Source organism: Eutrigla gurnardus (assembly GCF_963514095.1).
Source record: "Eutrigla gurnardus genome assembly, chromosome: 9".
In the NCBI taxonomy this organism is placed as follows: Eukaryota; Metazoa; Chordata; class Actinopteri; order Perciformes; family Triglidae; genus Eutrigla; species Eutrigla gurnardus.
The window spans coordinates 28,713,148-28,730,647 of record NC_139923.1 but is presented as its reverse complement, the minus strand read 5'-3'; the positions used below and the strand labels follow the sequence as shown (position 1 = coordinate 28,730,647).

The 17,500-nt window shown below is 44.9% G+C and overlaps 1 protein-coding gene across 1 annotated transcript in view; it reads right to left on the bottom strand.

Annotated features, from left to right (window-relative positions):
• The window catches only part of spon1b (spondin 1b), a 53,444-nt gene that overhangs the window by 27,688 nt on the left and 8,256 nt on the right, over positions 1 to 17,500 (bottom strand). Inside the window, exons 3-6 of the mRNA XM_084017371.1 lie at positions 16,731 to 16,864; positions 6,868 to 6,941; positions 6,049 to 6,171; positions 5,682 to 5,830 (exon numbers count right to left, since the gene is read on the bottom strand). Coding sequence (XP_083873497.1) covers positions 5,682 to 5,830; positions 6,049 to 6,171; positions 6,868 to 6,941; positions 16,731 to 16,864 — 480 coding nt within the window. The remainder of the gene's footprint in view (positions 1 to 5,681; positions 5,831 to 6,048; positions 6,172 to 6,867; positions 6,942 to 16,730; positions 16,865 to 17,500) is intronic.

The following is a 17,500-nucleotide window of genomic DNA, read 5'->3' as shown; positions in this document are numbered from 1 at the left end:
CTGAACTTCATGCAAGAAAGATTTGTTATTGTCTTCTTGTATTTAGAGATTTCCACCGAAGTCCAACGAAGACTTTTGCAACGCTGGCCGATGTTTGTTGGGTCGAAAGACGACAAACCTAAAGCACAACGAAGCGACCGGACCTGGAGTCTGTGTAATGAATCACATGCTTGTGTGAGATACCTTTAACCTGATTTGTTCAGGTCCTATTCCCCGAACGTGCCTCACCTCCACCAGGATTCATCATCACCCTCACCTCCGCCCGAGGCTAGCGCTGACTTTTCGGCTGAGTTCATGGGAATCTAGACGGGACGTGCACCTTATTCTGACAGCTTCGGTGAACTGACAAAAGTGCTGGAGGATCTCGGCGCGTTTAGACCTGTTGCTGAACTCTGAACAGATCAATTATCAGAGTGCAGGAGGTATGGACCGAAATGCGCCTGAAGCCTTTCAGAAATGCGCTTTATCGCACATATCTTCCACGAGCTCGTGCATGTCGGGCCCCGTTCGGCGGGGCCTCGGCGCTCGCATGTGAAGGGAACTCAGACGGATGGCGTGATGGCCAAGTTCGACTCGCTCTCTCGATGCAGCAGGCTTCGTGTCAACGCATGTTCAGCAGCTCGATGTGTTCTTAGTAAACGCCGTTTCATGACTTTCTGACCAGGGTGATGTCTTCCACCGGTTGCGTCTCTCTGACAGGAAGCATCCTGCGGCGAGAGCCTGGACTTCCCCGTTAGTAAGAGGCAGCGCCGGGCGGCTCGGGCTGGATAGGCCGGTCTTGAGGCTTTGTCCACACATCACCACAGCTGATTGCTCCTCCGGATGGTTGGGATTCTCAGCTAAGACAGGGATTACCGAGCCGTGTCGGCTTCCCACCTTCAACAGCAACCGTCTGGTGTTCATCCAGTCTGAACTCGGAGGGCTGAAGAGATGTGAATGCTTGTGTCTAAAACCCTGAAAATATATATTGTGAATGTCTCTTTCAGGAACTGTGTAGCTCCTGAAGACACACACAAGCGAAGGCTGTCGGTCATTCCCCGATGCTGAAGAATACATAGTTTGTTTACAATTATATGAGAACATTCTTTGAATAACCTTGGAATCAGGCTGATGATGATCTGAAGGTAATTTGACTCCTGCAGGCCATCTGGCACGGAATCACCTCGTCTTCTCCCCGTTTATTCATCACACCGCTACACAACTACACCGCTGCACAACTACACCGCTACACAACTACACAACTACACCGCTACAACGCTATACAACTAGACTACTAGACTACTACACAACTATACCGCTGCACAACTACACCGCTGCACAACTACACCGCTGCACAACTACACCGCTACACAACTACACCGCTACAACGCTACACAACTACATCGCTACACAACTATACCGCTGCACAACTACACCGCTACACAACTACACAACTACACCGCTACAACGCTACACAACTAGACTACTAGACTACTACACAACTATACCGCTGCACAACTACACCGCTACAACGCTACACAACTACACCGCTACAACGCTACACAGCTACACAACTAGACTACTAGACTACTACACAACTATACCGCTGCACAACTACACCGCTGCACAACTACACAACTACACCGCTACAACGCTACACAACTAGACTACTAGACTACTACACAACTATACCGCTGCACAACTACACCGCTGCACAACTACACCGCTACACAACTACACCGCTACAACGCTACACAACTAGACTACTAGACTACTACACAACTATACCGCTGCACAACTACACCGCTACACAACTACACCGCTACAACGCTACACAGCTACACAACTAGACTACTACACAACTATACCGCTGCACAACTACACCGCTACACAACTACACAACTAGACTACTAGACTACTACACAACTACACAACTACACAACTAGACTACTACACAACTACAACGCTACAACGCTACATAGCTACACAACTACACCGCTACACAACTACACAACTACACCGCTACAACGCTACACAGCTACACAACTAGACTACTAGACTACTACACAACTACAACGCTACAACGCTACATAGCTACACAACTACACCGCTACACAGCTACACCGCTACACAACTACACCGCTACACAGCTACACCACTACACCGCTACACAACTATACCGCTACACAACTACAACACTACAACGCTACATAGCTACACAACTACACAACTACACCGCTACACTATTTAACATAAATACAGTGTCCTGAACAATGAGATGTTTAGGAGACTGAGTTGGTTACTTTATCATTTACATCTTGGAAGCCTCTAAAAATCAGCACATTGTTTGGGATTTTCAAACACATCATGCTACAACGTTTCTACTGCTTGATACAAAATAATTATTCTCATTTTCAGGTGCAGCATTAGTGAGTTTTCAAGATGCTGATAGGCAGATTTTGTTACCACCTGCCAGAGAGAGGCTACCTGTTTCTAGTCCAGATAATCAGCCAACCTGTGTGGCTGCTCCTTGTGACTTCATATTTAATGCACAGATATGAGAATAGTATCATTCTCTACATGAATCTCAGCAAGAAAGCAAGTCAGTGTTTTCCCCAAAACGTAAGATGATTTAGCGGTGCTTTTCAGGATGTTAAAATCATGGACATGCACAACAATATTTCTAAACAATCGTCACGCCTTTACTACCAGTTCAGTGATACGTACAACACAACAAATATGAGTAATTTAAATGAAGGCTCTCCAGCGCAAAAATGATATGTTGAAAAGTTGAATATAAACTCCAGTGTTTAAAACATGTTCCGGCTTCAAATTCTACAAAAATCAACGATATGCTGATGATTTCCTATTTTATATCTACAAATTTGTTTTTTTGAAATGTTGGTCAAACGATAAATTATGAAATTAAATTATAAAAAGATCTGTGATTTTCATAAAGAAGAAACCTTGCATCTTGTCGGCAGAAGAATTTCGATCAACATTCTTGATTAGAAGCTGCAGCATTATTATTATTATTATGTTCAACTCTTTATGAGGAAAAATCGACAGATTTTATTTATTTTACTTTCCTGTATTCGTGGAATGGAAAATAACACATCAGCTACTATTTTAAGTGTATATGTATATATATATATATATATATATAAATTGCCATGGGAATGCCACCCAGCACAAGACACAAATACTTTTTGATTCACGGACTCGAAAGTTTGAAGACTCCCCATTAAAAAGTCCAACAACTCAATAGCAGACATTCCAGTGTACAATCGAGCCGTTTCATTCTCCAGCTCAATAGCTAACATTCCAGACGACAGTACACAATCAAGCCATCTCATTCTGCTGTGTAGCGGGCTGAAGTTCCCATTGTGTCGGCGTGGTTGGCCCCGGAGACGGACCGATCCCAGCCAACAGCGGAGTTAGGGCTGTCCGTCAGCCTCCAACGTCTCCACACAGCAGCCCAAACCCAAGCTGACAGGCACACACCACTCTGACAGCACACTAACAACACACTATTGTTCCCTCGCAAACGGCCTCGACACACACCTTTCAGAGCAGACAGACGGGGAGGCAGACAGGACGCAGTGAGACAGGTCATATATATGCTGGGACTGTAACGTCTCATTTAGATCAGGGTTGGACCACATGGAGGAAATCTACCATTATATCTTTATTTAATAGAATGTTCTTAACCTGTTCGGACTAGAAACACCCACAGGACACAAAGCAGGACTAGGTGCAGTTTACTTGCCAAAACAGGTTCAAGTACTACAGCACTACTTCCTACTCACTATACCGGAGAAAAGCTGCCCATCTCTTTTCAAATCAAACACTTTACACTTTCGTTCATTTTTACTACGAATAATATAATAATAATGCAGATGGAACCCGAGATCCTGGTCTGCTCCAGTTTTCTGCCTAAAAGCCCATTAAGGCAGTTTTTTCTCGCCACTGTTGCTCCTGGTGATGCTGGGAAATGTATTTCCTCCTGATACGGTTCTAGTCCTGCTCGATGTGTCCTGGGAATACTTTTGCTCTGATAAGACACTATAAGTAATTTATTCAATGAATTATGTTCTGATTTTTTTTTATTATAAGTGCCTTTCAGAATACAATAAAGTTTATTTCAACATTTAAAAAAAAGTAGTAAAGTAAGACCAGTAATAATCAATAAAATAGATTTTAAAGAAAAAACCACCAGACGAGCACTCCCACACCTCGCCCTGAAGCCGGGTATACGTTATATAATCTGGGATCTCATCTGCCAACTCCGTATAATCCGTATAAAACTGGAACATTTTTATACACTCCCCCTCCACATCATCCAAGGGTCCCATCTATAAAATGGAGACATGGACGAGTGAAGACGAGGTTCAGACAGAAACTAGATGATCACCATAAACAACAGATGACCAGACATACGACGGATTTGGGAATTCAACAACACCGATTAAAAAAAGGAAGCATTGATGAAGCGGAGGCTCCGTCCCCATCACTTCAGACTGATTTCACATCAGTGCTACTGGGAGGTAGAGCGAGTCGTCCTCCAATCAGAAGATTGGGGGTTCGAGTCCTGGCTCCTCCGGTCTGCATGCCGAAGCGTCCTTGGGCAAGATACTGAACCCCCATAGATACTGAATGGCCGTGAATGTGTATGAGTTGGATCCTGTTAGATCCTGCCATCAGTGTATGAATGTGTGAACATATAAAAGGGACTGAATGCAGCGTGAAGCGCTAGAAAAGCTGTATGAATGCAGGCCCATTTACATTTTCATTAGAAAGGGGGACGCAGCGTAAAGGGTCTGGCAACCCGTCTCACAGCGCTCATCGGCCGTTTTATAGACGTGTCGGCATCTCACTCCGTTTACATTCAACACGATGTCTCTGCTGGGTCTCACACACACACACACACACACACACACACGCACACACACACGCACACACACACACACACACACACACACACACCCCCCCCACACACACACACACACACACACACACACACACGCACACACACACACACACACACACACACACCCCCCCCCCCACACACACACACACACACACACACACACACATGAAGGCATCTCTCTCTCTCCAGTGAATGCCTTCCAAAAATATCTCATCCCCTGAAGGCATCGTTCACTCAAAAGAAGTCTGCTGATGTTTTCCAAACGCCGTCCGATTTCAAGCGCCATCGTGCCGCGCACACTGTCAATACGCATGGGGGGGGGGGGGGGTTAATGAGGAGGTGTAGACAGGAGGGGGGGGGGGGGGGGGGGGGGGTAGACACCCCGCATCGCTACATGAACGCTTCACCCGATGTGGAAATGAGAATTTCACTATATTGCACATTCATCAGCTGCCCGTCTGACAGAAGGAAATGAGTGTGTGTGTGTGTGTGTGTGTGTGTGTCTGTGTGTGTGTGTGTGTGTGTGTGTGTCTGAGTGTGTGTGTGTGTCTGAGTGTGTGTGTGTGTGTGTGTGTGTGTGTGTGTGTCTGAGTGTGTGTGTGTGTCTGTGTGTGTCTGTGTGTGTGTGTGTGTGTGTGTGTGTCTGTGTGTGTCTGTGTGTGTGTGTGTGTGTGTGTGTGTGTGTGTGTGTGTGTGTGTGGATTCTTATTGCCTCAGCCTGATTGGACGGACAGGAAACACACGTTCTGGTTGGTTGGCGAGCGTTTCCTACCTTCTGTCGGATCTCCTCCTCCATCTTGATGGGCGAGCCGAACTCGGCGACCTGGCGGACGCCCTCGCTGGCGTAGCCGCCGTACTCCCACAGCACGTAGCGCTGCGAGTGGGACGCACCGATCAGCGCCGACCAGTGGTTGGCTCGTCCTGGAAGAGAGGTTCGGGTTAAAGTTCGTCACTAAAATAAAGAGATTAACAAATAGATTCATGTAGACATCACAAATCCACGACGGCGTATCAGGGAATCAGTAGAAAGAACAAAGAGGGGCAATATTATAGATATATTATATTTTGTGTTTTCTGGCTGTAACCCGGTGTGAGGTCCAGACCTGACCCCGGGGTGCTGGTCTACGACGTGGACTCACTCGGATAGTCTTTGGGATGCACTTTCTCCGACCAGTTCCCGTAGAAGGTGAGTCGGTACTTGGCCGTCCCGCAGGCGCAGCACTCCATCGCCGGAGCCTCGGTGGCGTCGCCCGGCAACCGCTCTGCAGCAAGACAGGAAGTCATCATCACATACAGGACGGGAGGATTTAAGGATGCACAATCCAAGACCAACACAGATCAGCCAGCGGACACCAACGCACCACCTGCATAAGTTCCCAGCTAAATGAAACGTTGAGAATGTCAGGGAACCACAGCTCAGAATAAAATGGTATTTAAATGACGCATTAGCCTCGACGCAGTCTCATAAATATTCAAACGCTGGCCTCCACCACTGTTTCGCAAAGATAGGTCAAGGGGGGGGGCTTGAATATTTATGAGTCCCCCAAATTATTCGGAAGAAATCCTCACTTGACATCTAAGTTTATAGGGGAGAGGAAGTGGAACGTCGAGGGCGACTAACTTCAGCAGATTGGAGCGAGGGGGTGGCGGCTTGATTGGCTCCATAACCGCCCGGGAAATTAGGTTTCAGGCGATGAGAGGGAGATTTCCCTGAAAGTCACATTCCTCCTGAGATTACGTTTGTCCAGGTTTCTTATCGCACAATAAAAAGGTGAGCTAAAGTAGTCCCAGCTTCCACTCTTCTCTGCAGTGGAACAGCAAGAAATAAGAAATTCAAAGGAATATTTCAAAACAAAGCCTCCCGGGAGATCCACCATTCATTGTGATGGGGGGGGGAATAATGGCCGCCACATAATGGGGCGGTCAAGGATGAAAAGATGACGGGCAGCTGTCATTACCTTTCTCACACAGCCGGATGGTGAGAGATCCTTCCTCCTGGAAATAAATGATTCTCTTCTGGACGATGCTCGTCCTGGAGAGAGAGAGAGAGAGAGACAGAGAGACAGAGGGTAAGATGAGACATTATAAAGTGCATTAGACGGATACTGGAGTGTTTTTCCATCATGTGATCATGTGATCAGGTGATCATGTCATTATGTGATCATGTCATTATGTGATCAGGTGAAAACCGAGCAACGAACCCTGAATGGTCACTGATGAACATGGAGATGAAAACACACAGACGGTGTTAACGTTAACGTTGGGAACAACGAGGTCCTGCAACACTTTGCTGCCATGCATAACGACCCATTGCAATAGAGTTGCATCCGCTCGCACGCTTTCAGATTCCCTTTGAATAGTTCTGGAAGTTTCCACCTCCAGTTCCCTCACGAATACTTCCTCTCACTGCTGCTCGCTGAGGTCGGACCTTTTCACATGAAGAGTCAACAAGAAAACATCCTTTTCTGTTTCTTTGTAAAACTCATTTGTGGACCTGAACCTGACGCTCATGAATGCATCATTTCTGGTCATATTAATTCAAATACTCAGGTCAGGTTTCTAGTGTGGGTTTGTTCTGGAAGGTTCTCTGACGGCTGTTGACCTGGACACGGTCGGCTGCAGCGTGCTGGTCTGTCTGAGGCTCAACATTAATATGTGCAGCACAACGACCAACCCGGACACTGTTCTGTCCTTTCACTACAATAATCACACCACATCGTCTGAGTACCATTTCTCTCATGAAACACCCGGAGAGATTATTAATGTTTCATAGAAAGCTTCAAGGCTACTCGGCTCACACAGGGTTTGTCTTCTATACAGGGATGCATTTACTGCAACACTGCTGACATATCAATATATATGTATACTTTTATTCTCATGTAGGATTAATCCCATTACATTGTTGTAGTTTATGTTCTGGTAAATGAAAACAAATAAATACATGAGCACATCAGAGGCAGGAATGCATTCAAAGGAGAAACATGCATTTTAATATAAAGCAGATGCTGAGAGAGAGAGAGAGAGAGAGAGAGGGGGGGGGGGAGAGAGGGGGGAGAGAGAGTGTATAAAGGCTCCATGGCCAGAAACCAAGACATTGAGGGGAGTGTGTTTATGTTCCCTCAACCCTGTTCCCTCAACCCTGTTCCCTCAGCCCTGTTCCCTCAACCCTGTTCCCTCAGTCCTATGTTCCCTCAGCCCTATGTTCCCTAAGCCCTATGTTCCCTCAGCCCGATGTTCCCTCAGTCCTATGTTCCCTAAGGGAAGCGTTCATTTTGGGTATTCTAAATGCTTCTTTTTCGTTTACTTTCAGTCAAAAGTGACCCCAAACGATTCAGGGGGCCTCCGTTTGGGGCACTTTTCCCCAATCTGAGGCCGTGTCACCCATTCTGAAATCAGAATGGGTGACACGGCCTCAGATTGGGGTACTCGCCTTGCGCCACCGGTGTTGTGACAATAGAGGGCGACACCACCAAATGGCCAGACCCTGAGGTGACCCAAAATGACTTAGGTGACCCAAAATGAAGTCAAGTCATTTTTGCATCCCCGAGACCCCCCAAGCACTAGCCCCCCTAGGGCGACACCACCAAATAGCCAGACAAAGTGCCCCCAAATGACTCAGGTGCCCCGATATTACCTCGGAGCACTTTCGGGTAAATTCGGGGCACTTGCCCGGCTGGCAATGTGACCCGAAACGCGGTCAGATGCGGTCACTCACACGCCTGAAGAAGGTTCTCTTCGATTTGGGAGACTTTCCTCCTCAAGGAAGTGGCCCGAAATGAAGTCTGCTTGGGGTTTCCATGTGGTGGAGGCTCGAGGCACAGGTGACCGTTTCTGAAGCCGAGTGTAAGTTTCCCCAGCTATCCTAAGCCCTATGTTCCCTCAGTCCTATGTTCCCTCAGTCCTATGTTCCCTCAGCCCTATGTTCCCTCAGTCCTATGTTCCCTCAGCCCTATGTTCCCTCAGCCCTATGTTCCCTCAGTCCTATGTTCCCTCAGTCCTATGTTCCCTCAGCCCTATGTTCCCTCAGTCCTATGTTCCCTAAGCCCTCTGTAAAAGTGTTTTTCCGAGTGACGCAGGATAAACCGTAACTTCAGGAGAAATTTAATTTAACTCAAAACTTTGTTTTTAATTGTATCATGCAGGTTTCTGTGAAAGATTGTTGAAGTAGAGATTCATTAAAATCAATCTTTAAAATGAACACAAGATGTTTTTTTTCATTGCAGGTTTTTATAGCAACAGAAAAGTAGAATTCTAGGACTTATAATGATCCTCCAACTTCAGACTGATTGGTCTTCAATAAGTGTGAAGTGTTTTCATGTTCGTGGTGATGATGACTTCAGGTGTGTTTTGCATTCTTAGTAGAAATACTTTCCCAATGATGAACCGAGTCTTTTCATTCTTCAGTCTGATGCCTCCACACAGCTCACAGCATGGCTGAGCCGGAAGACCAGAGTTGCGATTTAGCTGTCAAAGTGCATTTAACTTCAAAATGACCAAAATGTAGGTTGAAAGATTCCTCTATTTTTTAAAAAAAATTCGAAATTGTTGATTTTTTTTCTGAAATTTTGATTTTTTTTTCTAAAATGTTTTTTTTTTTTAAATGATGCATTTTTTTTCTAATGTTGATTTTTTCTAAATGTTGATTTTTTTTCTAAAATGTTTGTGTAAAATTATATATTTTTTAAAATGTTCTTTTTCACATAAACTGCAGATAAAAACGATTGCAGTCAGTCTTCCATCATAATGCAGCAGTGCCTCTCAACCACCGGGGGAGCTGCTGAGACTCACATCTGCTGGGATTCTGTCAATGTAAAGCCTGTAAGACTTTAACACTCTGAATAAACACGGAGGAGCTAAATGGATGCAACCATGGTGGAAGCACGCTGCAGCATTATTAATGATTACATATGTTTCCATCTGCCCCCCCCCCCCCTACTTCTGCCTCCCCAGAGACAAACGCCGACTCATCACACAATCCTGTTTTACTGACTGTAATAACAAACAGTTCAGAACACAATCATCACCAAAAAGCAAATAAACGGCCGCGTGGAAATCATCACGACAGATCGTTAATTGATTGATAAGGAGGAAAATGTGATTTCTATAAAAAGTGACTCCTCTCTATCATAATGAGTGGCCCAAACCATCCACAAGGGGTTGTTAGAATATGAATAAATATTACGTTGTGTAGAAAAAGCAAGTATGAAGACAGGAATCGTTTACCTGTTGGTCAGAAATAAAAAACGATTATTTTTTAAAAAGTAGCCTAACGAACTGTAAACCCCCGATCACGTAGTCGGACCTGCAAACGCCCGGACGGGAAGCTAGGCTGAACAACTACCCAGCATGCTCCTGGGTGTCTACGCCATGATCGCAGGAAAATAATGACAAAGAGTGACTTCAGCCAAACCCAGAACAATATTCAATATGCCGATACGGTGCGCGATAAAGGATTATCTTATTTCATCATAAAACATAATATTGTGATATTGATATTTTCTCACACCTCCTAATATCTAAATAAATATAAATGATTACAATCATTACAAACGTTATTACAATTCATACTGCAGGGGTCATAATGTATAAATGTATTGTATTATTCAATTATTAAAGTGGTGCTGGATGAAAAGTGATTATAGGGTTCATCCTCTGGGGACCCCGGTGCTGGGCTTTAGATGGCTGAAGGTTGTTGTTGTTTACTCCTGAACAAACACCTTGACAATGATGCTGCTTTTACAATACACTGACTTAATCAGATTCTTTATGAGTGTGTGTGTGTGTGTGTGTGTGTGTGTGTGGGTGGGTGAGTGTGTGTGTGTGTTTATAATGACTAAAAAAGGCAAATAATAGAACAGCTGCTATGTTGAGGAAATTGCATCACTTCACTGTAACGCAGTCTTCAACAGAAATGCCTCCATCCCTCCAAAACCTCTTATCTGTAGAACCAGACCAGCTGCCTAAGTCTGGAGCGATGAGGACTCTTCAGGACTGGAGGACTGACTCTGGAGGAAACTTGAAGGAGTCCACGTCATGGTTCTTGGCACTTGTTCACTTCTGAGACAAAACTGACCTCCACAAACCAAAAACTGGTCTTGGACAGAGGTACAGGATGCTGCTATCTCTGACACAAGTCAGGACCTGCTGGACCAGTTCTTGGCAAGGTTCGACAACCAAACCAGCTCTCTAAATGGACCTGTGAATCAGCAGGTAAGCCCCATCCCCTGCTTTCTGGTCTGGTGGACTCTAAATGGACCATAATGTACTAAATGAACATCATGCTGGATTGAAGAAGACTTGAAACTAGAGATTGAGACCATAAACTCATGTTTACAATGTTTACTGAGATAATACATCAAGAGAGAAGTAGGACCATTTTCTCATAGACTTCTATACAACCAGAGAGGAGTCGCCCCCTGGTGGCCAGCAGAGAGAAGTAGGACCATTTTCTCATAGACTTCTATACAACCAGAGAGGAGTCGCCCCCTGGTGGCCAGCAGAGAGAAGTAGGACCATTTTCTCATAGACTTCTATACAACCAGAGAGGAGTCGCCCCCTGGTGGCCAGCAGAGAGAAGTAGGACCATTTTCTCATAGACTTCTACACAACCAGAGAGGAATCGCCCCCTGGTGGCCAGCAGAGAGAAGTAGGACCATTTTCTCATCGACTTCTATACAACCAGAGAGGAGTCGCCCTCTGGTGGCCAGCAGAGAGAAGTAGGACCATTTTCTCATAGACTTCTATACAACCAGAGAGGAGTCGCCCTCTGGTGGCCAGCAGAGAGAAGTAGGGTGTTAGGATCTAACATCTGGGCCGGCCTCCAGGCCACAACAGTCCATAGTCGTCTCTGAGAGGATGGATGTTAAATCAGGTCGGTAGCTGGCGACGCGTCAAACTGACAAAACAATTAAATCACCTCGGCTGGAATCCATTCCTCTTTGTATTATTCATGTGATGTTAAACGCTGACATCAGACGGCGGCGGCGGTTTCCAACAGATGAGTGAACTTGAAACAATCCCGTCCTGTGATCACAATAAAAGGCTGGTCTGGTCTGAGGGTTCAGGCTGGTCTGGTCCTCCAGAATACCGATGGGAACCGGCGGCAGAAGGTCGATATGAGGTGACAACGCGACGGAGGGAGGGCGAGAAAATGTGAGTGTGAGCTCGATAACGAGATGACGGGTGATCGACGGGACAGCAGAGCCCCCCCCGGGTAGAAATGGTTTGCAGACTCTGAACTGAGACTTTTATCTGAGGATAAAAGTACAGAACTACTGAGTGCACAACAACAACACACACACACACACACACACACACACACTGAATGAATCCTCCTCCAGCAGATGAAGCTTTGAAGACGGCGTTATTAAAGAAGGAACGTGACGTTCCTCCATGAAAGAGAAGCAGAATCCAGTCTGAAGAAACAACGTTCAGCGCTTTTCATCTAAAGATCCGGTGAGCCGGCAGAATCAGCGTTTACATGGAAGATAAGCACTTAAAGAGGAAGTAAAGAGTGTTAAAGTCAGACAACGGCGTGCTGACGTGGAAGCCGTCGGTCTGACTGAGAATGAGTCCGTCTCCGTGAGCTCGATGCAGAAACCAGGGGAAATCTTCAGATACAAATATCTTGTTGATCATCTTCATGTTTACAGAATAACGTCGTCGAAGACGCTCATTGCAGCAAAACGATGACATCATCATTGAGTTGATCACGAGTCCATATATGGATCCAGATCAGTGTGCTGTTAAACATGACTCAGCTAAACTTTATATTTCCCAGTCTGATATCTGATTAAAATGAATCTGATCAACGTCAGATGTGGATGCAGATTATGAAAAATGAATTAAAGTGTGATTACAGATCATAACTTGATCTTTACTTACGAATATAAAGTTAGATGAGTTACTTGTTGAAAACTTTTAGATTCAATCAGAGATTTGAGAGATAAGAGATAAGAGATTTTAAATAAAGATTGAACGCAGCTTCACTTTTAGGAGCACAAGGAAACATTATCATTATTATAATTCATATAACGGCAGTAAATACTTCCCCCAGGATCCGTTTGTGGTTTGTAACGATGAACGCGTAACTACTTCCTGTTCGCCTCTTTGTCGGCTGCATCAAAAACCCAGCGAGGCTAAATGTGTGGCAGGAAAGTTAAACACAGCGAGGACTTCTCCAGCACCTGTGGAGACGTTGCCGGTTGCCGTTGCCGGTTGCCTCGGGCTGCATGCTGTTTTGGAGGCAGACGGCTCAGCGGGATGAAGGAGAAGTTGACCGAGGAGGAGGAGGAGGGCAGAACCGACGGAACGAACCCCGCCGGAGGAGAAGAGCTGCATCGAGTATGTCGGAGGAGTCGTCAGTTCCGATGCCAGGAAACAAGTACACGATGGCGAGCGCTGCTTTCAGAGCGCGGCGTTGCCAGGAAACGGTTTAAAAGGCCGACTTCTTTCAGGTGTTTCAGCTCCAACTTCACTGGAGGAGAGGGCGGGATACGCAAACCAACAAGTTTCACAGTATCGGAGCCAGAAAGACTCATTTTCATTACATTCTACCCAGAATCCTTTAAAACCAGGATGAAGGTCAATTTAACACTGGACCTACTCGGTCCTGGTCCTGGTCCTGGTTGATCCTGCCATCACGTTGGTGTTGATTGTAGTGTTTTTATATGTGATGCTTTGATGGTGACCTCTTGGCCACGACCTCTTTGAAAAAGAGATTCTTTAAGCTTAATGTGACTATGTTGGATAAATAAACTTAAATTAAAAAAGTCAATGTGCTCTGCCTGTGAAGTAAATAATCAAAAACTGCTTCTCTAACTTCACAAGATGTAATTGCTTGTTTTGCTGAAATTAAATAAATACAAAATCTTCAAAAATCCTATTTATTGTCATAAAGGACACAGTTTTGTTGCATTTTTGTCTATTTTAGGCTTTTGATGGTATCTGATGGTATATGAAGTTATATGATGGTAAATGAATGTATATGAAGGTATCTCATGGTATATGATGGTATCTGATGGTATATGATTGTATATGATGGTATATGAAGGTATATGATGGTATCTGAAGTTATATGATGGTAAATGAATGTATATGAAGGTATCTCATGGTATATGATGGTATCTGATGGTATATGATTGTATATGATGGTAAATGAAGGTATATGAAGGTATCTCATGGTATATGATTGTATATGATGGTATATGAAGGTATATGATGGTATATGATGGTATCTGAAGGTATATGATGGTAAATGAAGGTATATGAAGGTATATGATGGTATCTGAAGATATATGAAGTTATATAATGGTATATGAAGGTATATGATGGTATATGAAGGTATATGAAGGTATCTCATGGTATATGATGGTAAACAATGGTATCTCTGAGGGATCAGACGGCTGATCTTCTACTCCGAGGACTCAAAGCTAGAGTGACAGCGACATGATTCACAGACGACAGTCCCTAACGTCGTCCACTAAATTGACGTCTGACAGCACAGACCGTCGGCGGAGCATCTCCTCCCTGACTGATGTGAAGCTGCTTCTGTGTCGCGTCGTGGGAAAAGACAGAAAAACGGCTTCGACAAAAGACAAAGTGACAAGCATTTTACGACAGCGGGGAGAGAGAGAGAGAGGGAGTTAAGGGAGAAGACGGACTGAGACAGAAAGTCGTACACATTAGATGAGGTAATGCTAAATCTCTATCTTACCGCTGACAGACAAAAGTGACAGTAATACGAGGAGAATTTGCATAGCAGATGTTCCGCCACGCAGACGCTAGATTTATCGGACTAGCGAACGCGGCGGTGGTGGCGTGCCATCTGTCACATGGCGGCGGCGGATGAATTAAAAGTAACAGCTGTGAGTATACTGTTGGAGGTAAGGGCGAGTTATAGCATCGCCGAGGAGGAGGGGGAGGATGCATCTCGGGGAGGTTATTCCCTTCAGGAAAGGAGAGAGGGAGGGAGGGAAGGAGGGAAGGAGAGAGAGAGGGAGGGAGGGAGGGAAGGAGGTCTTCAGAGGCGTGTTTCCCTTCGACTTAGCGACTGTTAAACACGATTTGTCAGAAAGTGAAGAACGACTCCGTAGTCCTATAACTCCCCATACCTTCACGAGCCCACGTGTGATTGGTTCGTGCTCCCATGGTAGGCGTGATCATATATTAAGAGCCATTTTTTACAACATTACATCTGTAGGAGCATAAATCTGAGTTGCCGTGCATAAAAAATCCGTCCTTTATTTCTTTCCCCGGCGGCTTCTGCATTCGTTTCGACCCTTTCTATTAATTCCACAACATCCTGTAGTTCTTGGGGAGAACAACATTAACAATTAATAAGTCGGGAGATCCTGAGCTCCACAGGTTTACTTCAATAGTAACCTTCATCCTCCCTTTTTATTGTCCAAACTACATCCCGAAAACTTCTAAACTAAACCTCTTCTGCTGATGGTGCACGGCTCAGTACAACCCTATTTATTTCATCAAACCTGTGAAGTCAACAACGATGGGGGCCGATGCTGGGGGGAACCTTCCTCGTTGGGTTTAAGGCAGCCGGTCCAGAAACATCAAAACAGTCCGAACTAACTAAAACAGAATCAGCACTATCGACAACTGCTGACCAAGTCGAGTAAACTAATCATCTTTGGAATCCAAGTGTCCCATCTCAAGATGCTAATCTGACTGGAAACAATGAGCGCTGGCCTGGATATGAGCTCCTTCTCCCCAGAGGCTAATCCATGGTTGGCTAAAATCAGTTATTTAATAACTGTGACCATTATATGTACACGACATTATGCAGTTGTACAAAACATGTCACTTCCCCCTGGTGGACTAACTATGCAATGACAACACAGTTTCTAAATGGCCTCAAACGTAACATTTTCTCTGATGAAATTTCTGATTTATTGTCAGACTTGCACATTAATAACAATATATCTGTGAAAGGAAACATAAGCTAATATCAGATTATATGGCTGATTTCTCCATTAGGCTCCTTTTAATACCTGAATCATTCTTATCATTAATACACAGAGTGAATACGCTGCTTCACCATCACACCGCTGGTTTCAACACTTTCAACACCCCACAAAACTGGGGACAAAATGAGCAGTCTCCCATTTTTCAGCAATTCACAGCTTCAGAGTATTCTGATTGAAGAGCTGCTTCTGCTGCCATCTCAGACACACAAAGGTAAGGTCTCACACACATATATACACACACACACACACATACACACACGAAATAACACAGTGGAGTCACACCTGCTTCAAACAACAAATTGCCCACCATAACAATCCTCGGCCTCTTTGTTGTCGAGCCGGTCCCTCTACAGGAGCCATGGTGGGCCACGGCTTCTGAAGAAACACCTGGTGTTAGCTCGTTAATGCATTGAACCAGTAACGACTTTCTGTGAAGACCACAATGGCAACGCAAGCGTTTGGTTCACTGAGGAGCCGTCCAGATTTAGTAGAAACTGTAGAGAAAGTGCTCCTGCTGTTGTGGCGCCACATAAGTTGATGGATCCTATTGGTGCTTTTTCTCATTTAACCTAGAAACTACTTTCCATTGGTTCCCTCCGTGACCAGCACACCATATGTGTTTTAAAAGATTGATTTCCTTTCTTTTAGGCAGCAACTGATATCCATCAATTTTGTCACGGCGTGAAACTCAACTTACAAACTTGCTTGAGCGAAAAGCGAACAGGGACTAATTTGGAGTCTCACTCAAGAACATTGAAATCTTGGATTGCACCACAACAAAGTTCTCTTGAACCTTTAATGTTATGTGACAAGTAGGAACATAATTAGACAAGACTCACTTGAGTACAACACAGCCAGACCCAGTAGGCGGCGCCGTCCAGAAGACCTGAATCCTGGTGCGTCGGCGAGGTGTGCTCTCCGTCACTGCAGGGGCACAGTTGGTCATGAACTGTGTGTCCTCCTCATCAATGTTCTAGAGAAGGAAGGAAGGAAGGATTTACTACAAACATATTGAAAAGCATCGACATTGCTTTTGAAAATGGGGCCACGATCTTTCTCTTTGTGTCTTTCTATGCAGACGACAGGATGCAATTAGCCAAGCAATGCCGACCCACGAGAGCTCTTCTACTGTATCGCTTGGGTCAGAGGTTATTTCTGGAAACAGGTAGGAAAGATGATGGATAATTTCCTTCATCACTCATACATCAACCTTTAACCTTCAACCTTAAAACTGCCATGTGAGAAATGTTGTGCTGTACCTCACTACTTTGTCCACCAAATTCATTTTCAATCGACTTGAAACAGGCCATGTAGTGCATCCTGTTTCAAAGTTCGATCGACTATAGTTGTGACGTCACGCATCGGTTTGTGACTCTATATAAATCACATGGTAGCACCGATATAACCAAGCTTTAATTCTGCTTTGATGACGTGAACAAATCTTCCTTTTCCTCTACTGAATCACACAAGTAACAGCAGCTCCAGCCAGAAGCAAAGTTAGGTGAAAGAGGACAATTCTCTAAGTCCCGAGCGAGTCTTTGGATAATAACGGTCTTGTGTATTCAAGGCGAGTGTGGCCCCGGTCACTTCGGTACTCGGACCTTGTCAG